This window comes from Cetorhinus maximus, chromosome 9 (genome assembly GCF_964194155.1).
Source record: "Cetorhinus maximus chromosome 9, sCetMax3.hap1.1, whole genome shotgun sequence".
NCBI lineage: Eukaryota > Metazoa > Chordata > Chondrichthyes > Lamniformes > Cetorhinidae > Cetorhinus > Cetorhinus maximus.
This window is the reverse complement of record NC_135887.1, coordinates 14,152,417-14,179,792: the sequence shown is the minus strand read 5'-3', so window position 1 is coordinate 14,179,792 and position 27,376 is coordinate 14,152,417. Positions and strand designations below refer to the sequence as shown.

General features: G+C 39.9%; 1 protein-coding gene across 7 annotated transcripts in view; it reads right to left on the bottom strand.

The window, feature by feature from the left end:
- The window catches only part of mettl16 (methyltransferase 16, N6-methyladenosine), a 107,579-nt gene that overhangs the window by 37,704 nt on the left and 42,499 nt on the right, over positions 1-27,376 (bottom strand). For all 7 annotated transcript variants that reach the window (XM_078548096.1, XM_078548095.1, XM_078548098.1 and 4 more), the window contains exons 3-5: positions 18,252-18,448; positions 13,192-13,332; positions 2,048-2,163 (exon numbers count right to left, since the gene is read on the bottom strand). In XM_078548096.1, the coding sequence (XP_078404222.1) occupies positions 2,048-2,163; positions 13,192-13,332; positions 18,252-18,448 (454 nt within the window). The remainder of the gene's footprint in view (positions 1-2,047; positions 2,164-13,191; positions 13,333-18,251; positions 18,449-27,376) is intronic.

Below are 27,376 nucleotides of genomic sequence, written 5' to 3'. Positions count from 1 at the left end.
TCCTGCAGCTGATGACCAAATCAAGTCAAATCACAAAGAACTAAGATTTATAGGTTAGTAACCATTCTGCAGCGTATTTTGTTAGTACAAAATGTTAAGTTACTTGTGAACCAGCAATAAAGCACATGTGCATGTGGTCTAGTTTTAAAACCTTTGTCAACATGCATACGGCGAGTTCTGATATCATAACACAAATATGTAGTCCCACAGCCATATACACACAAATTATGCCAAATATTTACCATTTTAAGGTTAATTTATTGTGTGTGTGACCTCCAGTCAAGAATGGTGTGAAGCAACTCACTGGTGGAAGAGAAGGCACCAGGAACATCCCAATTCTCATCCCAATGAGCATAAGAGACAAGGTTAAAGTGTTTTCAAGTGCTCACAAAAAGTACCTCAGGGGATGGTCTTAATCAGTCTCCTATTGAGGTTCTGACCATCAGATGCCAGAATCTGGGTAATTCAGTTTATTCCTCAGGGCATTAAAAAGTGGCTGACTGCTTTGGACATAGTAAAGGTAATGTGTACAAGATTATGAAGGGCATTGACAGGGTGGATAGGGAGCAGCTGTCCCCCTTAGTTGAAGGATCAGTCACGAGGGGACATAAGTTCAAGGTGAGGGCCAAGAGGTTTAGGGGGGGGATGTGAGGAAAAACATTTTTACCCAGAGGGTGGTGATAGTCTGGAATGCGCTCCCTGGGAGGGTGGTGGAGGCGGGTTGCCTCACATCCTTTAAAATGTACCTGGATGAGCACTTAGCATGTTATAACATTCAAGGCTATGGGCCAAATGCTGGTAAATGGGATTAGGTAGGTAGGACAGGTGTTTCTCATGTGTTGGTGCAGATTCGCTGGGCTGAAGGGCCTCTTCTGCACTGTTTGATTCTGTGATTGGGACCTGGCAACGTCCTAGAAGTTCTGCTGAAGATCTGTACACCAGAGCTAGTTGTTCCGCCAGCCAAGCTGTTCCAGTACAGTTCTGACACTTGCATCAACCTAGTAATGTAAATGATTCTTCATACATGTCCTCTCCACAAAAAACATGGTGAATCTAACATGGCCAATTACCCATCAGCCTCCTCTCAATTATTAGTACAGTGATAGAAGTGCCATCAAGCAATACTCACTCATCAACAACCTGTGCGCTGAAGCTCAGTTTGGGTCCCGCCAACACCATGCAGCTTCAGAAAACAGAGCTCTAATCCAGGCAATTCTAACTTCCTGTCTCACTGCTCTTTCATTGTTACAATTCTGGAAGAATGTTATGCTAACATCTCTCTATATTTATTTCTTATGTCTTTAAATGGCTCTAATATATGCACACACATATTAATTTTATCAAATAACACATGCATATTGCTTTATTCACTTCCCCCCTTTCTCCCTCATTAGGAGTTCTCCTTGTTGACTGTTCCCCATGTAAACAAAAAGGCAGGTGAACGATTTATTCCTTAGTGGTTTAACACATGGAGATACTGCGTGAAATAAGCATGGATTATATTACCCATGAACAAAATTGAAGATATGTTTTGCAACATGGCTCCTTACTTATTATACTAAGCTCTTCCCACTACTCCATTAACTGTAATTCTCCCTGCAGCAGATAAGACTACTCTCCTTACATCAGTCCAGTCTTCAAATGTATTTTACAGATGCAACCAACTGCTGCTATTGGGATATGCACTTTTTTTTTTAGGGATTATAGCTAATTTTTCAGTTAAGTTGGGTACTAAGTGGTGTAAAGTTTAAAAAAGGATGATGGTCAATTAATATTATCAAGAGGAACCAGCTGAACGAACGCAAGAAGCTCACAAAGAAAACTGGAGAATCATTCATTTGAGGTGGCTGACAACAGAATATCTGAAACATCATTTATAAAAAATGATCAGGATAATTATTCGATAATGGGTGTGGAGGTCAACAAACATTCAGTGGGAAGGCTGCATGGTCCAAAAGGCCTGGACTACTGAATGTAAAAGGGGAAGAAAAGAGATGATATGTATTAAGAAAATATTTTTGTAAGCAAATGATTACAGAAGAGTTACCTTGGCTTCCAACTGATTTGCGAAGAAAGGTGGGTTACACATACAGAAATCATAAACAATCTCCGATTCCTCTTTCAGAGCATCCATCAACAGTGTCTTCTGAGGTACCTTCACCACTAGAAAGAGATAGAGAGTCAAATGATTCAAAAGTACAAGCTGCTAGGCTCTTGCGAAGGATGTCTATTTTCCTTCTTCAGAACTGGCAGGGAGAAAAAGCTCACGAGGTTACAGAAAATAAATACTTAATCAACATTTCTATAATGAAAAATGCATGCAGGAAATGCTCTGACATGCTCATAAGACATTTAAATTACCTATCGGTAATGCATTTTTGTTGCTGTGGGAGGTGAACACATTGGTATATCACAAAAGTTTATTTAGCAATTCAACATTTGAAAATGAATTGTAAAATTTGGCAACATTCTTCTATTGTTACAAAGGAATCAATTAAAATTAAATCTAATATTTCATCTAATCCTGATTTAATTTTGGCACAAATCCATATATTGCAAAGACCCAAATTGAAAATCTAATTAGTGGTAAAAGCCCAAAAGCAGCTATGGAAGAAATACAATACTATAGGGTCTTAATGTATCAAAGTCTTATGGTTTCAGGGTTGATTGATGCAAAACTTTTGATTAGGCGATGTTAATTTTGAAGCAATCGTCACAACATTTATTTTGCCAGCTGTACATTGTTCCTGTTTATTCCACAAGGTATTGTGTTCAAACATAAAATGCTAATAATGTTTAAATTTTTAAAATTCATATTCTCACTCATTCTTACAGTAAACGTACTTTTTGTTCACAACTTTATAAAACAATACTCAACTGGAAATATGCATTTAAAATGTACAGCTCAGCAAATGATTAAAAATGGTATTAATAATTATTTTTGATTTTTTTGGAACTATATTTGATGATTACTGGGAAGTGCTTAGAATCTAAAGATAGTGGGCAGAACTTTCCTGCAGGCTTCAGGGCCCTGATGAAGGATTAAATGGGGATGCTGAGCCTACACTTGCAGGCACCAAGACAAGCATCACAATCTTCCAGAAGGTGGCCTCCTAATTGGCTATCTCCTGTCTTGCTGTCCTTAAGGCTCTTGATGCTGCCAGCTAAATCAGTGGGCTAGCAGCTCCAGAGACTAGGCAGCCTCACCAGTAAAGTTGGGCACCACTGATGCAGGTCAGGACCACGAGGGCACCTCAACATGAGGAACCTCTGGATTCTTGCCTTCTCTTGATCTTTTCATTGAGAACTGTCGGCGTGACATTAGTCGTCTCAATTTCTCTGCTCCTCTCACCCACTCTAACCTGTCTCTCTCTGAACTTGCTGCACTCCGTTCTCTCAGGTCCAACCCTGACATTGTCATCAAACCCGCTGACAAGGGTGGTGCTGTTGTTGTCTGACGCACTGACCTCTACCTCGCAGAGGCTGAGCGTCAACTCGCAGACACTTCCTCCTACCTCCCCCTGGACCATGACCCAACCACTGAACATCAAGCCATTGTTCCCAGGACTGTTACTGACCTCATCTCCTCTGGAGATCTTTCTTCCACCGCTTCCAACCTGATAGTCTCCGGCCCACTTCTACCTCCTAAAAATCCACAAACAGGACTGTCCCGGCAGACTGATCATGTCAGCCTGTTCCTGCCCCACAGAACTCATTTCTTGCTATCTTGACTCCATTCTCTCTCCCCTTGTCCACTCCCTTCCCACCTACATCCGTGATTCCTCTGACACCCTACATCATATCAACAATTTCCAGTTCCCTGGCTCCAACCGCCTCCTCTTCACCATGGATATCCAATCCCTCTACACCTCCATCCCCCACCAGGATGGTCTGATGGCTCTCTGCTTCTTCCTCAAACAGAGGCCCGAACAATCTCTATCCACCACCACTCTCCTCCGTCTGGCTGAACTTGTTCTCACACTGAACAATTTCTCCTCTCACTTCCTCCAAATAAAAGGTGTGGCTATGGGTACCCGCATGGGCCCCAGCTATGCCTGTCTCTTTATCGGATATATGGAACATTCCTTGTTCCAGTCCTACTCCGGCCCCCTCCCACAACTCTTTCTCCGGTACATCGATGATTACTTCGGTGCTGCTTCATGCTCTCGTCTGGACCTGGAAAAATTTATTAATTTTGCTTCTAATTTCCACCCCTCCATCATTTTCACATGGTCCATCTCTGACACTTCCCTTCCCTTCCTTGACCTCTCTGTCTCAATTTCTGGTGATAGACTGTCCACCAATATCCATTACAAGCCTACCGACTCCCACAGCTACCTCGACTACAGCTCCTCACACCCCGCTTCCTGTAAGGACTCCATCCCATTCTCTCAATTCCTTCGTCTCCGCCGCATCTGTTCTGATGATGCCACTTTCAAAAACAGTTCCTCTGACATGTCTTCCTTCTTCCTTAACCGAGGTTTTCCACCCGTGGTGGTTGACAAGGCCCATCTCCCGCGCATCCGCCCTCACACCTTCCTCTCCCTCCCAGAAACATGATAGGGTCCCCCTTGTCCTCACTTATCACCCCACCAGCCTCCACATTCAAAGGATCATCCTCTGCCATTTCCGCCAACTCCAGCATGATACCACTACCAAATACATCTTCCCTTTACCCACCCTGGCGGCATTCCACAGGGATCATTCCCTTCGGGACACCCTGGTCCTCTCCCCCATCACCCCCTACACCTCAACCCCCTCCCACGGCACCTTCCCATGCAACCGCAGAAGGTGCAACACCTGCCCCTTCACTTCCCCTCTCCTCACCGTCCAAGGGCCCAAACACTCCTTTCAAGTGAAGCAGCATTTCACTTGCACTTCCCTCAATTTAGTCTACTGCATTCGTTGCTCCCAATGCGGTTTCCTCTACATTGGAGAGACCAAACGCAGACTGGTGACCGCTTTGCAGAACACCTTCGGTCTGTCTGCAAGCATGACCCAGGCCTCCCTGTCGCTTGCCATTTCAACACTCCACCCTGCTCTCATGCCCACATGTCTGTCCTTGGCCTGCTGCATTGTTCCAGTGAAGCGCAACACAAACTGGAGAACAGCACCTCATCTTCCGACTGGGCACTTTACAGCCTTCTGGACTGAATATTTAGTTCAACAATTTTAGATCATGAACTCTCTCCTTCATCCCCACCCCCTTTCCGATCCCCCCCCCCACTTTTTTCCCAATAATTTATATAGATTTTTCTTTTCCCACCTATTTCCATTATTTTTAAATGTATTTCCATCCATTGTTTTATCTCTACCTTTTAGCCTTTTTCGATTCCTTCACCCCACCCCCACTAGAGCTATCTGTACCTTGCTTGTCCTGCTTTCTGCCCTTAATTAGCACATTCCTTAGATAATATCACCACCTTCAACACCTCTTTGTCCTTTTGTCTGTGACATCTTTTGGTTATCTCCACCTATCACTGGCCCTCTATCCAGCTCTACTTGTCCCACCCCCCCTTAAACCAGCTTATATTTCACCTCTCTTCTACTTTTACTTCGTTCCGTTGAAGGGTCATTCGGACTCGAAACGTTAACTGTGTTCCTCTCCGCAGATGCTGCCAGACCTGCTGAGTTTTCCAGGTATTTTTGTTTTTGTTATGGAGGAACCCTTATTGGCCTGTACATCAATAGTTAAATAGCCAAAATATAGATTGATAGGTGATTCGGATTGGAAGGGAAACCCCTCTGCTGGGTCAGTCAGGTACAAATGCATCCTTCTGTTAATTAAGCTCTTCTTTGTTTCACAGAGCCTCCGATTATAAAGACTCCCTGGCCTGCTGCAGCAAGGCTGCCTCCAGTGAGGTGTCAGCCTCCACATATGGTGGAGATCACTGCCAAAATGGCAGAGAAGCTGCAAAATCGACCCCAATTGGGACCTTTACTCAAATTGGCTGTCCACCTTGGTGCAGTGAGTAGCTGAGCTGTTTGCCATCCTGCCCGAGAAAGTTCCCTGGCAGCAGGAATGTGTCGGGGAGCCACGCTGACACAGCTCCCTATTTTCCCATTCCCCCCCACCTCCAAGTTCGCCACCACGGGACCAGGAAAATTCAGCCCAATATTATTGCCTCCTCTGCCTTGAATGAATAAGGTAGTTGAAAAGCTGACAGGAAATCTTCCATTTCAAATCTCACACGTAGAAGGCAAGTGACATTGTGACTCATGGGGCAGCTACTTCAGCCAGGGTGTTTTGCATGGTACTCTTACTGCACCATACCTTAGCAACCTTCTCCTGCCTCGAATTTCCTGCTTATATTCTTGCCATTCTGTCTACAGTCTATTTTGTGCTTTTCCTTCCCTACACCCTATTATCAGTGACCGACATATTTTGGAATTCTCAGCATAAATTCTTGCTTCATCTGTCTCCTTATAAACAAATGCATTGAGCATATCATAGGTTCAGTCTCCTACCAGATTCCTCTTTGGGTCCTCCCAACATTTTGCAACATCAAAACTCTATATAAATTCCAATTGCTGTTCATATGCCTCTTTTCTATTCTTGGAGCTAACCTTGGAACTGGAACAACGTTTACCTGAGTTAAGTGGTGGCTGGAGTTCATAACATGCTTGTGGAGCATGGAATAACTGACAGACTGAAACGAACAGTTTCTGATTTGCTGACATCTTAAGTATCAGAAAATCTTACAGCCTTTTTCATGTCCCTCATACTGCACGGCTGTGTTAGCCAACTCATTTTTATCTTGCTGAATATTCCAGCAGTTACAGAAAACAATCAAGTGAATGTTGGCATATATTAAATGACCATAAAAATAGTACCATATTGTAACTAAATGTGCTGTCAATGTCACACAGACTATGTCATCATCACACAAAATGAGCTCTAGCTCTTTCCCATTCCATTTCTTCTTTCAGTTAATACATCAATTGCTGAGCAAAAACCATGAAATGTCAGCATTTCTTTTAGTGGTTTTTCTACACATCTAAATAACTATCATGCACATCCACTAATGTCCATGTCCTAATGTCCTTAATAATTGGCTATAACAGGATGATTAATTAATTGACAAAATTTAGTCAAGTATTCAATTGATTATATTCAGTTAATCAACACAAATCCATTGTACCACACCAAAGTCTCACAGCAAATTAAATTTAATTCAAAAGTCATTATGTATGAACACAATCCAAGAAAAGAGTACAATACAGCAAGGCAATTCCAGACATCAATTTGTGACAACCTTAGAACCGGAGCAGAGCCGCAATTGAGCATGTTCAAAAAACACTTACAAGAGTTGCATCTTCTTATGGGGAACGTGCAAGTAGGGAAAAAATATAGATCCATATTTGTCCCATTTAAAATACCGAGGTGTGCTTTGGATATTTGTATCATTTGACTTCTTACATGATATAGTTAGATGTTTTAATTTTTTTGGATTTTAGCTTTCCAAAATAAGTCAGCTGCAAGTGAGTCAAAAATGGAACAAAACAGAATCAGGAAATGTTGGATTTAATTACGAAATCAAAAAAGAGGAAAATGTACTCGATGTGACAGAGAAATCAATGAATATCAATTTACTTTTCAAGAAGAGGGGCATACTATTTATCATGTAACATGAATCCTCCTACTCTCTTTATGGCTGGAGGGATGGTTTTTAAACCTATGATTTCCATGAGACATTTTAAGATTTTAACACTTTTATCTGCAATTTTGGAATTTGTGTTCGCCAAATAAAATGCTCTTTCGCAATGTCTGTGGACATTGAGAGTAAGGATGTGGGAGAAGAACGAACAGAATGAACATCTGCTCAAAATAATAAATTAATTTCTTCAAAGTCATGTTTAAAAAAATCATGCCACTGTTAAAAATGATTCAAATCAATATTATTTAGATGAAACTGCAGTGCATATACATTTAAACTAAACCAGTAGTATATTCGACTCATCATGAACACAAATGATTTCCACTTATGTGTCGCATGCGTTAGTATAAGAACTTTGATTAAATTGGAAATACAATGCCTTTAAGATAGAAAAAAAACTGTTGTCTTAGCGATGTTGAGGAAAAATGGATACTGACCCAGGAGATATTAGGAGGGTGATCAACAGCTCAGTGAAAAAAGTGAGTTTTAAAGAGGGTTGCAAAGGAGAAGAGGGAGCTGAAGAGGCAGATTGGGTGAGGGAGGGAATTCTAGAGCATAGGGCCTTGGTGACAAAAGGAATAGTCACCAATAATGGGAGAGAGAGAGGAGGTTGCATAAGAGGGGATAGTCAGAGCAACAGAATTCTGGCTGGAACAGCTATAGTGCTGGAGGAGGTTGAAGATTGGGAGGAGATGAGGCTCTGAAAAAATTTAAACATGAGGATGAAGAGTTTACATTTGACACAATGTAAGTCAATGTGGACAAGAGTTATGCATGATCGAGGCAACCCCACTGAAATGGACAATGGAGGAGGACAATTGTGTGGTCAACCGTGTTAAAGGCTATAGAAATGATGAGGAAGAATGACACATCATTGTCACAGTCGGCCATTTGTTTTTTTCATTAGGGCTATTTCAGCACCATTGTGAGGTAGAATGGACAAATTTAAACAAGGAGTTATACGAAAGATGGACACATACTTGGAAGGCAATAGCATCCTTAAGGACTTGAGAGACAAGGGAGATCAGAAATGGGGCAGTAGCTTGCAAGGAGATATAGGTTTTTCAAAAACGGGTGTGATGATCAAGGTTGTTAAAGGGGGCAGGGGGCCATTTACAATGTCAACTCGCATGGCGGTCAGGAATGGAAGTTGGATGGGCAGCGGTTTTATATCAAAAGAGCAGGAGATGGCTTTTGTAAACAAGATGAGATCAGTGAGGGCATGAAGGAATATGGAAAAGAACCTAACAATGTCCTATATCACTAAAAACTCAACTTTAGAAACTGATTTCTAAAAAATTAAGAAAGCAAGCTAGAGACCAGATGATTACTGAGCATCTAGGATGATATTTCTTTTAGACAATTGTCTCTCAAAAGTGCTAACATTGACTTGGCTTGGTTTTCATTTTTTTCTCCAATATGCTCCAAAGCTTCCTCCATCAGTTTGAAAAGCAGTACAGTGCACGCCCAGTGACTCCTTCACAGCCACAAATTTTGTATTAAGAGAGTATAGGATCTTTTCAATGAGCTCTACTATCTCTCAGTATAGAGTGCTACTCTGCCACATAGTTACAGCGAGTGCTCTAAAGTCACGCTAACAAGTTCACAAACTATGGGGGAAAACAAACAGAAAACTTTAATTCAAAGCATGCATTGACTGAGATCTCTGCACTCAAACTATGAGTCTAGCCTATTAGTAACATCTTTAATAATGCTGACCCAGGGCTGGAGGCTGGTCTCTGAGGGGTCTTGGCAGGCCAATTGTAAGCAAAGCAAATCTAAGCTTTGTGTAAAAAAGACTAGCTTCTGATTCTTGAATTTCTAACCTACAGAATCCCTTTGAAATCAGTTGAAATCATTGGAATATGAGGAGAATCATTCAGCTAAGGTTCTGACGATAATCTAAATCAAATAAATATTTGCAGTAATTCTCACAGGCATTAAGAACAAAAAGTAACAGCAATCAGTAGAACTTGTGAACCAGTTTGTTTTAAATAGACAATTAAATTATTAGATTAGCTAACATGAAGAAAATAATTTAGGATATGTCACTTGGCTACCAAAGTATAAAGATCTGATTCTGGCTTACTGTTGTTTCCCTGTTCCCTTCACTCTATTACTGGCAAAAGACCTTTCAGTTAACATGACCCTTTCCTGAGGAAAACTCTCCCGAAATCACCACGCATCATCACTCCTTCAGTCCAAACGTGCCTTCAATCTCCCCACCTTAATTTCTCTCATCCTCAATCAGCATCTTATTACTCTCATTCTTGCTTATCAGGAGGCATTCTCCTACATAAGATGCTATATCTATCTATAAATAATTTGGTCTTGTTGGGCATTGACTTTTAAGTAATGTAATAGTTTTGATGCAAATTAAATTAATCTAGAGAAAGGTTGTATGGAACAGATCATACAAAACTGACTTGATAGCATTGTTACAATTGATGTGACTAATGCTGTGCTCACTCCAAATCTATTACTCGTTACCTCCTTGACTTTTTTCAGCAAATTGCCCTCTGCAATGCGAAGTGAGGAATTTTTTAATGTTTGTTGCGGGATACTATTCCAATAAATAATTTACCTCAGCTAGGGATAGCCAGTGTAGCCAGTACAAGCTTCTCCTAAGGGACGAGCAAAATTTATTACTTAAAATTTATTTGTTTTTCTTTTATAAAGCAGGATCAAGTCAAATTTGAATTTGTGCTTGTGGAACAGACACGGCCTATCAATGACAATAACAAAATTGGGGGAGAATTACTGTTTTGGGGGCAATTGCAGATTCTGATGCAAATTAGACTCAAAATTGCACCCATTTTGAAAAGTGGTTCTTTGTTCCCGCCCCACCACTTTCAAGTTTCCACTCAAACCCATTTGCATGTCGATGAATGCAAAGTCTGCCATGATCGAGTGCCATCAGGCAACGTTTTAAAAAGTAATGTAAAAATATTCCTTGATGGACTTAAAAGCAGGAATTTGGTAAATTTTGATTAATACAGCTGAAAATGAGTTTAATCAAAAAATAAACATTTTTAATAAATGTGCCAATTCATCATCTGTAACTTAATTTTAAGTTACTGAAAATGACAAGAACAAAGAACAAATAAAAGTACAGCACAGGAGCAGGCCCTTTGGCCCTCCAAGCCTGCGCCGATCATATTGCCCGTCAACTAAAACATTTTGCACTTCCGGGGTCCATATCCTTCTATTCCCATCCTATTCATGTATTTGTCAAGCTGCTTCTTAAACACCACTATCGTACCTGCTTCCACCACCTCCTCTGGCAGTGAATTCCAGACACTCACTTCCCTCTGAGTAAAAAACTTGCCCTGCACATCTCCTATAGATAGTTTTCTCCTCTCACCTTAAATCTATGTCCCCTAGTAATTGACTCTCCACCCTGGGAAAAGCTTCTGACTATCTACTCTGTCCATGCCACTCATAATTTTGTAAACTTCTATCAAGTTGCCCCTCAATCTCCGTCGCTCTAATGAGAACAATCCGAGTTTCTCCAACCTCTCCTCATAGCTAATAACCTCCAGACCAGGCAGCATCCTGGTAAACCTCCTCTGTACCCTCTCCAACGCCTCCATATCCTTCTGGTAATGTGGTGACCAGAATTGCACGCAATATTCCAAGTGTGGCCTAACCAAGGTTCTATACAGCTGCAGCATAACTTCCCAGCTTTTATACTCAATACCCCTGCCATTGAAGGCAAGCATGCCATATGCCTTCCTGACTATCTTATCCACCTGCATTGCCACTTTCAGTGACCTGTGGACCTGTACACCCAGATCCCTCTGCCCGTCAATGCACTTAAGGGTTCTGCCATTTACTGTATAATTCCTGCCAGTATTAGACCTTCGAAAATGCATTACCTCGCATTTGTCCGGATTAAACTCCATCTGCCATTTCTCCACCCAAGTCTCCAACCGATCTACATCCTGTTGTATCCTTTGACAATCCTCTTCACCATCTGCAACTCCTCCAACCTTAGTGTCGTCTGCAAACTTACTAATTAGCCCAGTTACATTTTCCTCCAAATCATTTATGTATACTACAAACAGCAAAAGCCCCAGCACTGATCCCTGCGGAACTCCACTAGTCACAGCTCTCCATTCAGAAAAGCACCCTTCCACTGCTACCCTCTGTCTTCTATGACCAAGCCAATTCTGTATCCATCTTGCCAGCTCACCTCTGATCCCGTGCGACTTTACCTTCTGTACCAGTCTGCCATGAGGGACCTTGCCAAAGGCCTTACTGAAATCCATGTATATAACATCCACTGCCCTTCCATCGTCGATCATCTTTGTCACTTCCTCGAAAAACTCGATCAAGTTAGTGAGACACGACCTCCCCTTCACAAAATAATGCTGCCTCTCACTAATAAGCCCATTTGCTTCCAAATGGTAGTAAATCCTGTCACAAAGAATCTTCTCCAATAATTTCCCTACCACTGATGTAAGGCTCACCGGCCTATAATTTCCTGGATTATCCCTGCTACCCTTCTTAAACAATGAAACAACATTAGCCAATCTCCAGTCCTCTGGGACCTCACCCGTAGCCAGTGAGGATACAAAGATTTCTGTCTAAATGACATTAGAAACTATTTTCTAGTTATGTTGGTGCACAATAGTCAGTTCCTTTGTAAATATTTTAAAAATTGTATTCAAACCCTTTTGAATGTACCTATTAATATCCCTTGCACCCAAAAGGTCCAGCCTAGTTTTTAGTGTCTCATTGAATTCCTGCAAACAAGCGCAATTAGTGGAAACTCCCAATGGTGATTATATCACCCTGGGTGCTTCAGTTTTGTGGGTGAGGTCTGCTTCAAGTGTGATGGTTTTTCAAACTAGCATAAAAGTTCATGGAAGCTCGATGTGCGCTGAAAGTTTTATGATCTTTTGCAGCAGTTACATTGACTTCAGCCTAATTGCACCGAGAAAAGCAATGCAATTGAATATTTTGCTAAAACTTTTAACAGACACAATGTTCTGTGCCATGAACTAGGAGACCTGGGTTTAAATCCCAGTCTCCAATGGTATTTGCAGCCCCACAGGAAGCAAATTACTACTCACTGTCAAGCGTAGCGCCAAAAGTGCCATCCGCATGTGAATCAGACTGAATTAACCTGCATTTAGAATGACAGAAGTTATAGCATAGACAATCTCATTTGCCCTCTGGCCCAAGGTAAAGGAACTGAGGGAAGAAAATAAATAGCAAAGACAAACTAAGTCTCCTATGACAAGATTAGGAATCTAGGAATGGGAGTTGGTCATTTAGTCCCTCAAGCCTGTTTCCCCATTCAATGAGATCATGGCTGATCTGTGATCTAACTCCATATACCTATCTTTGCTCCATAATCCCTTAATACCTTTGGTTAACAAAAATCTAACAAGATCTGATTTAAATTATATGAAAGGTTTAGGGAGAGAAAGTAGAATCCCTAGAACACTTTATTTTATAATAACTCGATGACAAGTCAGGAGGTCATTTCCCATGGATCCGAGAAAACAAATTCCTTTTTACCAACCTTTAATGAGGTCTGAAAGATTGTTCTGCTCCACATTTTTCTTTGCATAGTTAAAGCACATATCATCCACTTCAGTCGCAAGAAAGAACCAACCATTCATAGTGGCTCCAAGCAAAGGGTAAATGCAGGAGGCCCCAGTTCCTGTAATGTTCAAAACAGTATGTTATTAAACTCAAATTTCTAGCATGTGTTGTAAATAAATATGCATCAGTTTACATATGGTAGTATCCATTGAATAGGACGGTGAACCTCTCAGTCAGTGGCTATTAATAAGTAATGGGCTGGGTTGACTCAAACTGTCAGTAGTCACGTACAATTTTTCTGATACAGGCAATTCCTTCTAGCTTGACCCAACGTAAATAAAACCATTTGAATAAATTTCTAGCATATTTGGTGATCTGCATGGTTTTTTTCTGTATTTAGACAGGATGTGCAAGGAATGAAGCTGCCATCAGGTGCATTGGCTGCTTCTTGATAAGTCATATGACCAAATTGGCCTGCAGCAGAGCAGGAAATGTCAAGTTTTCACTCAGTCTTCTGATCTTTTGAGATATTTCTCATCATCATTTGTTCAGTCCCACATCAGGGGGCGAGAGGGCTGGCTACTAAACGAACAGTAGCAGAGTGATTATGTTACTGAACTTGTAATCCAGAAGCCTGGGTTAATGATCTACAGACAGGAATTCAAATCCCACCATGGCAGGTGGAAATTTAAATTCAGTTAATAAAATTAATCTGAAATAAAAAGCTAGTATCAGTAATGGTGACCATGAATCCCCTTGACTGTCCTAAAAAACAATCCGGTTCACTTATATCCCTGAGGGAAGGAAATGTGCTGTCCTGACCTGGTCTGGCTGAGATATGACTCCAGACCCACAGCAATGTGGTTGACTCTTAACAGCCCTCTGAAGTGGCCTAGTTAAGGGCAATTAGGATGGGCAATAAACGATGGGCTTGCCAGTGACACCCACATCCTGTGAATGAATAAAACACAAATCCTCAATCAGCTATAATATATGCAAGAACAGCCTGCTTTAGGTTGCCCTCCTCTCTTCCCCAGTCCACTTCCCATAAACCTTCTGGGAAAGATCCATACATCTGTTTGGTTCCTTCCTCAGTATCCCAGCTGAGATCACAGACTTGCCATGTGAGGAACTGACAGCATGAATGAATGCATTAATACCTTCTGGTGCATTACAATAGTACACAGTGAGCATTCTGAGAAGGACTCCACGTGGTTGGTATTGCTCAATGGTCCCATAATAACTGTCAAATTAGATTCATTTATTTTTGGGACTGAGATTAGATAGTGACTACAGACAGGTTTCATTGTAAATTATATAATGTAGTTATGGTGTTCCAGAAAGTTGGCTAATTCAACAATGAAAAATAATACAAATTTGCATGGTCTTAATACTCCTGAGGAAAGACCTGTAAAACCTACCCTTTCAGCAATCGACAAGCACAGCATCCCTCTAATTAGGCTGCCAATCTCATGCATATGTAGAGGCCAAGAAAGCTGCAGCAGCTTCCTGGTAATTGAGTTCAAAATTTTAGCATTGTGTTTTTCCACATAAATTTACTCAAAATGTACAGTACTTTTCAATGAAAGTATTTTACTTTTATTCATCTGACAGAAGAGAGGGAAAATAGATAGGACAGAAAAATGTTTTTGTTATTTACATCTAAAAATAATGACCAGGCTTAAGTATTATCAAATGTACAAAAAACACAGGGTTACAGAGTTAGAATTTTACCAATGTGGATAAATTTGTCACACCTCAATGAGATAACATCAGCATAATTCTTGTCAAGGAAAGTCATGAGCAAAGTTCTATTCAGGGTGATTCTGGAAAAATAGCTAAAGAATAGTAAGAATGCCATTTCCAGTTTAAAAAATTGTGATCGACAGCAATTATTGGCATCTGACAGCAGCCACTAGTTCAAACGGTATTGTAGTCTAACCATCAATGGCATTAGATTCAGCATTCTAGTATGTGTGTGTTAATTGAGTACGATTAACCCGGTTTCCATTTTGTCCTGAGTTTTCTGAAGCTAGTGATTCCACCTGAGCTACTGGACAATAGGCAAGAACAACATTCCTGCCACTTATGGAAATGCTTATTCATTCATGTTTTCATAGTGAGTACAAGCTGACTATTTTACCAAGCAAGACATCACATCTGAACTGGATTCTGAAATTCCTGCAAGCACACTTTTGTCAATCAGAAACAAGAACTCCAAGCGGCTGGTTTCACTCTATTAGAATAAGTAGTCTAAAGTCATATTGTGATGCTCTTCTGCAATTTCAGCTGATAACAACTAATTGAGTACACACCGGTGAACAAAGTTGAAATTTTCTTCGTCTGCACCTATTATTAGCACATGTATGGAACATCTTCCCATTAAGCAGACAAGGAACCATGAGCTGCCTGTTCGGATGACTCAATAGCTTGATTAACATTTGATTATTCAAAAACAAAATGAAAGCTATCGTCATGTCCCTAAGATATGAAAGAGATCATAAACTATTTAAATCAAATCTTACCTTTTTGCTTAATTAAAAAGTGGACTTTACTGAACCTGGTCACATAATTCACAAGTTAGCTACAGTTTCTGAAAATTTCCAACGGCATTTACAGGACAAAAGCTCAATCCACATCCTTGTGGAATTTCACACCTCTCATTGTGAGGACACATTACAATCAACGAAACCAGGGACCAGCAGGTGATCTGTCTCCCCAGCCTGGTCCTATAACAAAGGGAGAGCCATCGAAGCTCATTATACCTGCAGAAGCGCTAATAGACCATTTACCTCCTAAGGTGAACATTGGATTTTGACCAGAGGCATAGAAACCGTGTTAGCCTGAAACTGATTTATTTATGGGCAACATCACATGACCTAAGCTTCTGGCCTTTGGAAAATTTAACATAGACTTGCAGCTCACTCTGCTGTTTAACTTCCAGCCTGCAAACACCACAGCAGGACTCCACGCTGACCAATAGCCTGCATCAAGCCTAAGCCTCCTCAAGGCTTGTTTCTCTGAAAGATTCCTGCCATCACCTGCTGAACAGACCAAGTCTCTTGTATACCAACCTCATCTTGCTGCGTCACCATCAAATTGAAAGGAAACCTGCAACTCCTGCTTCAGCTAGCTAAACCCGCCTGAACTGTAACTGCTCTGTGAAGGAGCCCTTACTGAACTCTGACTTTATGGACTCTGGCAATCACATGAACTGACATTCATGTCTGTGTTTTTTTTTCCTTTTAAATTATTCGTTGTTGTAAAAACTCCTCTTTCCTATCTTCTTATTGCGTGCTTGTGTGTGTATGAAGTTGTGACCATTCCCCGGGTTTGAACGTATGAATAAACAATACTTCTGATTTAATTCTTGAGAGTTTGGTGCGAGTCGCTTTAAAAATTGACCTCAAAAACCGAGGGTTTGGAGAAACACGCCACAGCTCCTTTCAAAAATTACAACACCTCTACTTAAGGGCAGACGGCGAGGAAATGAAGGAGTTCAGGTTTGCCTCTTTCCCCTATCCATAAAACTGTGCAACCACATTTAACCTAATTTAAACTTGACAGTGTTTAATTGTGACAGCTAGTACATGAGGGAGACTTAACAACACAGAAGAGACTAGAGGAGGTTATTTGAGTTGGTTGACAATTTATATCAGTAAATGTCTGAATTGACCTGGTTTAATGGCAATTTAAGGTGGGTCTCATGTAAAACATTAAGATTTGGAACAAGTAGCTTGATCACTTTAAAACAACAAATGAAGGTCATGATTTGGATTGCACTTGATTTTTTAACTATGTTAACAGGGGTATTATTTCTCATCCTATTCATTTCCTTTAAAAAAACTCAATTCTCATACCCTCGGACGACATATTTGGCGATCTGCAAGTCTACCTACAACACTGTTGTCAAAAAGATTGGTGGTCCTTCATAAAGAAGCATCGTGGGAGTCATAATCAGCTGCATGCTTGCCTTGATTAGTGGTAATGTCAAGGTTTCTGTATTGAATTACAGTATAAATCCCAGATTCACACAATTTGGGCATCAACTTAGTGTTAGGTACCACTAGTCCCAATGGTAAATTGAAAAAACAAAGAATCAGCATCTGTGGGACAAAGGCAGATTAAGTGCTATGGCTGGGATTTCACTGGTAGGACTAGTTGTTGTCTTTATGTCAGAATGGAACAGCATTACAGGATAATGATTTAGTGCTATACAACTTAAACTTTTCTGCTGTTATAGGATTTGTGGTTTACTACAGCACTGAGATTTCCAAATTATTCATGCTCTTGCAGCTCAGCAGACTGAGTACCACCAGTATCAACTAAGTATCACAATGTATCAACCAAGTCTTTTGTCAAAAAAAACTTACATAAAAGTTTCTTTTATATAAAAGAAATGTCTGAAGTATAATGTCTAATTACACCACAAAGAGTCAGAACACTGACTCATCCTTGTGATTTGTCACGTGGCAAGTTACCAACCTTGAGAACTCGGTCAACTCAGAAGTCAGAGGCCCAAAGCATTCCCCAAGCAGAAAGAAAAAACAGACAGGAATTTAACGTCATCAACAAAAAGTCCAATTTACGCTGGGCTGCTTCCAGGCAATAGTGAAAAAGCGACCAAAAGTGCCAGTAACCCCTCCTTCACAGAGCATCTTTCTCATAAAGACAACATTGTCACGAGGCTTACCAATACATTAATATGGAAAACAGCCTGTGCTTTAGTGATGTATTACCAAGACTCCAGCTCAGTATCTTATATCACTTCAAATTGCTCCCACTGATACTGCAAAGTTCAAAATGCTCTCTAAGTTTCACAGGGCAATATCTATAATTGTGTTGCCCACCATTGTCTGGCTTAAGTAATGCACTACGAAAATTTCACATGCCTGACATTATACCTTACTAAAACCCTCGTTAAACGGAACTAAAAATGTGCTCATCGGGGTCCAACATGAAATAATTATTTCAAACTAATAAGCAATCCTTGGTTAGACTTCGATGAAAGAGATAATGAAAACTGAGGCTTTATACCAATGTCAATTCCTCGGATGAGTTTACTTTTAACAGTGTCACTGCCGATCAGGTCTTCAACCCAGTGTATGTAGTTCAGCCGCAAAGGGACAGTAGGAATCAATCTCTCCAATGGGATGTCAATCGTCAGTCCAAAGTCCTCTTTTAATAGTGTACATGTAAGGGCTCTGACTGCCTCAGGATCTTTAAAATTTAAACTGAAATTAAAAGAAACAAAATGTTAATATCTAGAAACAATTTTCTGCCAGGTAAAAGCATAATAACATTTTGCTCTGCAGCAAGACACATAAGAACTGACACACTCCACTATGATGCCTGCCAGAATCAAATTGTTTGCATTTACCACCATAAGTTCACAGATGAAGAATGATCACTTAGGCAAAGACCTGGAGGACTCTATATACCTGTGGAATGTCTTCAAGAAAGGAGGGGTAAATGTTAAAACAGTAAAAGCAGAAGACATACCCCTCTCTTTCTATAAGGGTATAATTTTAAATAATTGGTCTGGTGCACAACTAACCAACCCAGTAAGTTCCACACCCCTCAGATCAGCTGAAATAGCAGACACAATATTGAGCAATTACATCCATCATTATTCCACATATTGTTTAGGGATAGATGTACAAGTGCAGATAGTTCTATCCACCACAATGGAAAATGTCAGTTCTGACTGTAACAGAAATGCAACTCTTCTAGAAACTGTTAATATATTTTAATTGGCAAATTGGTGGCAAAGTCACAATATCAGTGATTCTATCAACAGCAATACTAATCAGGGATTCTGTTCCCTTAAACTGAGTAGGGCCTCTTTGTTACTCAAATCAGCATATCCAGTTGGAGCAGAACACCATTGGAACATGGTACACTAATGTAGATGGTTCTGTCTGTATGATTTAATTGAATTAAGAGTCAGATAGACTGCAAGCTTGAAATTAACAAAACAAGCTAGGGGTAAAAGGCATTTGAAATGCTAATGAGTAAACATGGATGAGGGCTTAGCATATAGATTGTGAAGGGAATTTGCATTTTTAGATAAGTGGAGGGGTTGTTTAGGTTTCAAAGGGATGATAGGATGTTTACAACTAACAAGATAAGCAAGGCCAAGCAGTATGTTTATTTTTCCCAAAGGTATTGACCATATTGGCAACATGAAAGACTTATATTATGGGAAAAGTAAATTTCCAAAGACATATAGAACAATGGAATTTACATCTTAAAGAGAGAGAAACATATATAAAGAGCAATGAAAGGTTATGTGGGGGGGGGAGGGGGGGGCATGTAAGATCTAAAAGGAGTGTGTAAAACAGTCCTGGGGAAGCCTCCAGCCACTTATGAAGAAATCTGCTGTGTCCAGTAATCAAAGGTGGAGGAAAGCCTTTGGAATTCCACTGTCGAGTGAGTGCTGTGGTAACCTTGCTGACTTGCCGATTTAAATTTAAAATCAATTTTGGACTGTTGCCTTAAAGGGGGGTGCTTAGTTGGAGTCAGGTTAATTTTAATTTTGGGTTTTGTTATAGTATTAATTAACTGTAATCTTATGTACGTGCTTGAAATCTTTCCTTCTGTTAATAAATGTTTTAATTTTGTTTTTTAAATCTCTGAAGGTGTTAGTGGATTCATTACTTCTGAATTCAGTACACAAATCTCATAATAAATACAAATTGTAAAACTTTTGTGATAGCTTGGCCAAGTTTCTCTTGTGAATTTGGTCTGCCTGGCACACATCACCTGCCACATCATAACAATTGCCGAAAAGAATGGAATAAGGAATTTAATTCCCATGAATGAACTGGGGTTTGAAGTGCATGCTTAATAAAATGACCCCATTATCTAAGTACAAATACATGCCCTGGTCACACAGCAACATAGTGCAGAGTAACACAATAGATATTACAAGATTTTTGCATGTCTCATTCAAAATATAAGGCTGTATTTAGTTAAAGTAGTTGACATGCCCACTGCATGGTGAGTACATAAAGCGAAACCCATCCAGATTTAAGGGCAATATATGTCCAGCATTTATAAAGCTACAAATCCAAACTGGATTCACATTGTAATGGTAAATTTATATTAATCTCAAAACTGAGCTGGAGTACTGCATGCAGTTAAGGCTCCACACAATAGCAAGCAAGTTGAAGAAAGAGAGAGACAGCATAGGTTCAGTAGAATGCTGCTTGGTACGAGGAAATATAAAAATCTGGGGTGTTTTCAGAAAATCAAAGGATATTATCAATACAAAGTATACAGCACAGAAGGTGGCCATTTGGCCCATTATACGTGTTCCAACTCTTTTGAGTTGAAAGAGCTATCCATTAGTCCCACTCTCCTGTTTCTTTACCATAGCTCTACAAATCTTTCTTTTACAAGTATATATCCAATCTCCTTTTTTAAGATACTACTGAATCTGCTTCCACCACCTTTCAGGCAATGTAGTAAAACGGTACGCGCATTATTAGACAATTTATTGGTTGGTATCAGCGTTACTTCTCAGGAAATCAAGAAACTTCTGTTAAAAACCAGATACAATATTTTTTTTAAATTTGTCCATGGGATGTGGGTATTGCTGGCCAGGCCAGCATTTATTGCCCACCCCAAATTGCCCTTGAGAAGGGCATGACAGCAGTACCTTTACACAGAACCTCAGGCTGCAGCACTCTACATATCTTTACAATCAAACTTTCTAAACTGCACAGATAGGCACTTCCTTGGTTAAAAAGGAGAGGACAATTAGAAGTATAACACCATCAATCTTGACAAGAATGCAACAAGAATGTTCTTAACAAAAACTTAATATGGCAGTAATTTTGTGTCCTTTGCCCTTCATGATAATATGACATTTGCTAAAACATAGTAAATATTCCCATGATAAAACAGCAAGCGCCTAATCCACAAAAATTAGTCACAAATTGTTTTCATGTACAAAGGCAGTCTGAGTGCCACTTTTGGGTCAAATCTGCAGAGATACATTTGAGTATTCAGGAAAAGAACTCTGTTTCTTTCGGTCTCCCACAAATAACCTTGTAAAGGCAGAAAAACTCACCCCATAAAGACTTAGAAATGTTACTGGAGTCAAATACTGTATTGATTGTGTCAACAGATGACAGATTCAGTGGAATGTGCATAAGGATCAGACACTGATGTTCTTGCAGGAACGGAAGTCTGCAGCATTGATGAAAGTCCTTGGAAAATATTAGTTTGGAGATTCATGCGGATGTGAACTTGGATCTCCAGGCTGAGCATAGCACCGTATTGCAGCTAATAAGCTGAGAAAAAAGGCAGCTTCTCCTAATACACCAATTTTGCCCTGCTCTCCTACAGGTCAACAATATGGTGGAATTCAGATCACCAGTAACTCACCCAACTGGCATTATTTGTGTTTCAGCCATAAATAAGGTCAGTTGGCTTGACAACTGTGTGTTTGGGGATAATGTGAGCGAAATTTCACAGCTGGGCTTGATCTTCCTACCTACAAATAAAGTCACTGGATAGCAATCTGAACAGCTTAGTGTACATACACATTGGTGCAGAAAGAATCAAATTTGGTTCTGCTGGTTCCAAAATTGGACAGCTTTCCCAACATTCAGAGTTCAAATACATAAAAAAGCCATTGTGTAAGATAGCCAGTACATACGGAACCATAGACCAACAAGAAGTCAATCTCAGGGGACGGGGGAGAAAACTTAACAAGCAAAAGATTGTCAATAAGGTGGCTCAAGTTCATTTATAAAATAAATCTAATGATTTATGGTAGGACAAGATGTGCACATTTTCAAAAGTGATAAGCCACCTCAGTATTCAATACTTCCATCACCAGGCTTCCATTTACCATAAGAAAAATTCAAAAAGGCTTGAGAACGATCAGTTCAAAAATATCAGAATGAGGGTTAGAACATGAAAAGGCAAGATCAGCTTTTAAACCACTAGGTGCATTGTTTTCATTGCATGTATGCTGAGGGTGCCACATTTCTTCCCTATAACCCAAGATATATGATAGCCCTGTGTTGTTCAAAGAAGCATCCGTTGTTAAATTATTTAGTAAGCTAAGAAATTCATGTATGTCAAATGAAATATGAAAGTATACTGATATACTTTTTGTGCTGGGGTGGGGTTGCTTTCCCATTTGTTCTAATGCTGAGGGGTACAATATGATCAGGTCCTTAAAGATAGACTCAAATATACAAGCTGTACAATTGTCATCCATCCATAATTAGCTATAATTCACTTTGATGTTTTTTTACCAACATTTACTGCATCAAGGAATCAAATATTTGACATCGCTCATTAAAACTTGGACACTGCTGGCAATTGAAGAGAGTGAAAAGGAATGAGTCTTCGACAGAATTTGTTAAACCAGAAACTGTTGAGAGTGCAACATGAATTTAAATTTAATAATTTTCCAATAGGAAGCTCATCTTGATCATGAAATACTTTTTCCTCCTCTCCAAAATTCTCCCTCCAGGCTAGCCACAGACTCCCTTGCTCCCTTTCACAAATGGTGGGCATCTTACAAATACCTCACTGGCAATTGAATTAGTCTAATTCTGTTTTTATTACCTTGAACTGCAGGGTTCTCTAGAACCTTTATAGATTGTTTTGGTGACTGGGAAGAAATGGATGGAATTGCAAAATGCAATCAGTGGCCATGGCCATTATCCATATGTGGACAGCAATAAAATACCAGCAAGCAATTCAAGTCGTAAAAACCCCCAGAGGACTCTAATCGTGCTCTCACCCAATCACTATGCATCCACATTTCCAGCCAGGGTTGGGAATCAAAAAGACCACCTGATTTTCCATTTCCCAGCTCAGGGGCATAATAATGTTATCTCAGCCCTATCTGAAGCCAAGTAACACAGCAATAGCCAAAAAACTAAACCTGGGACACTCTGCTCTGCATGGTCAAACTGATACACACTTTAGCCACCAGGAGAACTGATTTTTTTAAAAAAATAAAAGTAATTGATATTATTCTATCTATATTCTAGCCTTTCCATTGCTGTTAATTTGTGTCTAAAGCTGTAAATTTCACTATAGTCAACTGCTTCCCCTTCAAAAAAAAGTAAAATAACACGCACCTTGTAGGGTACTCCTGGAGAACAGATAAAAATTATGGCACTAGAATCAAACCTAGGACGGTCATGAAACATGCCTACTTAATGCTACACTATCAATTTGTCCCTGTTAAGTACATCTTGTTGATTTTTCTCTTTGCAATGGTGCTCATGACCTTATCAGGAAGCACCTTTTAATTATTCTGTAAAGAAATAACTGCTAGCCTTAGGACTAATAATCTCATTAAATTCAGGTTATGATTCCTATTATCTATCTGCTTAGGCGATTTTGCAATCTGTCCTAGCTATGCAGCATCATTAACTGAAGAAATTATTGCTCAAGACAGAAACTTCAAATGCATTTCTCAAAGATCAGCTGGAATTGTATTCATGGCACTTTATATCAAGGTAATAATCCCAAATACATTCTGCAAAACATTTTGACAACTTTTGCATCTAAGCATAATGCTTCTGAAATGTCAGACCATCATGATATATGACAAAGCATGATAAGTGAAAGTCTCTTCCACTGTGTGAAAACGGCAAGGATTAATGAGCCAAAAAAATCATGGGAAGGTGGGACATGCTTAAAATCAGAAACTGCAATGACTGTAACAGGTGAATATTGAAGCAGAAAGGTACTACACTGGACTATGAACAGAATCATAAATCAGTGCCAATAAAGGAATAGCAATCTATATGAAGACAAGATAATGACCAATTAAGATTTCAATACATTGCTAACAAGCCAAAAAAACAAACTTTTCCAGAAAAGGCATACAACTGAAAAAAAGACACCAAGAATGTTGGCAGGACTATTCTTTGCTACTCAATGTTTTTGAAACTCGCAGCCTTCTCAATACTGGTGATAAGCAGCTTCCAGAAGAAATATTTGGGGGGCAGGGGTAGGGGCGGGGGACTAGGGGGTAAAACATAGATCAAAATAAAATCCAACTCTGGGCCGAGTCCCAGGAATTCTTTTCCTTGTGGGCTAAAAAGCACTGGTTGACAAAAATAAGATTTTGAAAAATACCAGTCTAAGTCATGAAGAGAAGTTACATTTGTTATCCCAACAGCAGTATTTCCATTCTTTAAAAAACACTAATGCCAGTGAACAAGTGCAACATCAGGCAAAGTTCTACACTGGATGCAACTGTGCCAATTCCTGTTTGTACAGGAAGAATATGGTGATGTTTGCAATGAACATCAGTCTCATTTCAAGGCTTGATTTTGTCAATTTTAATTACATTTTTTCTGACAGCTGTCCTAATGTATGCCTTGTTGAAAAATATGCCTTAGCAGCAAAAAAAAAACCCTTATGAATAATTTACTGCTACATTTTCACTCAGGAATACTAGGTTGGAATGCAGTTCATATTGAGCAATGATACCTGGGTTTTTAGTACAGCCTCAATCTTTCATCAGACAATGAGTATGTTGGCTGTCTTTTCGGTTATGACTTTACAACATTTTTGCCAATAAAACAGTCAGAGATTAAATGAGCACAGTGCCTAGCTGGTTCAAAACAGATTCTGCTCATCAGCAATTTACAGTGCATATATATCTTTCAAAGGTGTACTTTTAATGTCAGACTTACTTTTGAATATTCAGCTTGAAAATTACTCCTGACAATTGGGTGAATCAACCAATTGGGCAATCAATTTTTGAAATAAAGTTTCCAGGTTGGATGCAAAAGTATGTTGGTTTGTTACCTGCCTTTCGTTTTCACCATATTCCACTTTCATGAGAAATAAGGCAAAAGGATGCTGAGAATTGATTGAGCAAAGTTTTGGGTAGAGATTGGTATGGGGTTTGCCCATAAAGCAGACTAATTTTATAGTGGGGCTGTCTGTACCCAATCTGCGTTTCTTTATTTTTGCCAAGTATGAAGGTCGCTTTAGCGATGTGACGCTTTCGAACAGCACCTATATATTTGGAGAGTATTGCTAAATTATGGCCCCATTTTGTGTGTCAAACAACTTTGAATCTGTAAAATAGAAGCCAAATGTCTGTTCATTAACCCTTGTCAAAGTTAGTTAGTGTTGAGCCCAGCTCACGATTCTTCAGTGATCCTTAGCAACCAACAGGAAGTAAATTGTAAATGAACTTTTTTCTAAAAAATGAGACCACAAGGTACAGAAGTCTCTCCCCTGCCTCCACAGGTGGCCCAGTCACCCACCTCAGCAGAGCCTGGACTGACCAGCCTCATCTCTCAGAATTTACCAACGGCCACTGCCAGTCTCAGCAGCCAACAATGACACTAGCTCTGCCAGTGAGCCACCTGGGTACATGCACCAAGTGTCCACAATTTGGTGGTATAACTTAAATAAGACACAAGACCCAATTTCAATCAAGCCTCACGCCTACCAGTTCCAGTGCAGAGATGGTTTCCTTCACCCAGCTTGCGCTGGCAAGTCAGCACCATGCAATTTCCATGCCTTTATCTTTTTGTGGTTGGAGCCTGTGAAGATGATGGCCAGACATAGCAAACAAGCCTCATTCATTTTTTGATTCTTTATTTTTTCAAAATGGATACAGTGTTATTTTCATCGCAATGCAGATCCTTATCCTGCAGTATGCATAAATGCTTTTGTTAATTAAAGAGGTAGGGTTGACAAATTAAGGTGCATCAATTACAAATCTACCTGCTGGTACCTTCCAATCTGTGGATTATTGTTTATGTACAGTCTAACTGTAGACAACTGTTCTAGCTTAAGACACCAGACATTTTTAAATTGTCCTACTTTTTAAACAGAAGTCATGAAAAAATAATTCTTAAGTTACTGCATTGGTTATTCATTTTTAACACTACTCAAAAGATTCATGGTAATCTTTAAAAATTAAATATTCCTCAAGCTTGTTCTAGAAATGATTACAAAACACTATTCATTTTAACAAAAAGAAAACACCAATCTGTGGGACATCCTTCAAGGAAAGAAATCTGCCATCCTTACCTGGTCTGGCCTACATGTGACTCCAGGTCCACAGCAGTGTGGGTGACTCTTAACGTTCTTTGAAACGGCTGAGCAAGCCAATCAATTCAAGGGAAATTTGGGATGGGCAACAAATGCTGGTGTTGCCAGCGATGCCCACATCTCATTAAAGAATCAAGGATTTTAAAAAGGAGTAATAATATTCATAATGCGACCCAAAATCTGAACTGTAACTATATTTTCATAGGAACAAAGGAAATAGGAGAAACAGGCCATTCGGCCCCTCAAGCCTGCTCCGCCAAGCAGCGAGATCATGGCTGATCTTCTACCTCAGTGCTATTTTCCCGCGTTATCCTCATATTCTTTGATATTTCTAATATCTAGAAATCTATCGATTTCTGTATAGAATATGCACAATGACAGAGCCTCCACAGCCTTCTGGGGTAGAGAATTCCAAAGATTCACCACCCTCTGTGTGAAGAAATTCCTCCTCATCTCAGTCCTAAATGGCCTACTTCCCACTGAAACTGTGCACGCTGGTTCTAGACACCCGCCCCCTGCCCTGCACCCCCAGCCAGGAGATACATACATTCTGCATCCACCGTGTCATGTTCTGTAAGAATTTTGTATGCTTCAATGAGATCACCTCTCATTCTTCTAAACTCGAGATAATATAGCTCAATCTCCTCAGGGATCAGTCTGGCCAACCTTCATTACATTCCCTCTATGTCAAGTAAATTCTTCCTTAACTAAGGAGGCCAAAACTGTACACAATACTCCAGGTGCAGTCTTGCCAAGGCTCTATACAATTCTACTTTACTCCTGTACTCAAATCCTCTTGCAATAAAGGCCAACATACAATGTGCCCTCCTAATTGCTTGCTGCACCTACATGTTAGCTTTCAGTGATTACTGAACAAGGATACCCAGGTCTCTTTAGACATCAATGCTTCCCAATCTCTCGCCATTTAAAAAATACTCTGCATTTCTGTTTTGCCTACCAAAGTGGATAACTTTACACTTTTCCACATTATATTCCATCTGCTCGCTCACATAGTTTGTCGAAATCCCCTTGAAGCATCTTTGTATCCTCCTCACAACTCACATTCCCACATAGTTTTGTGTCAACTTGCAAATATTGGA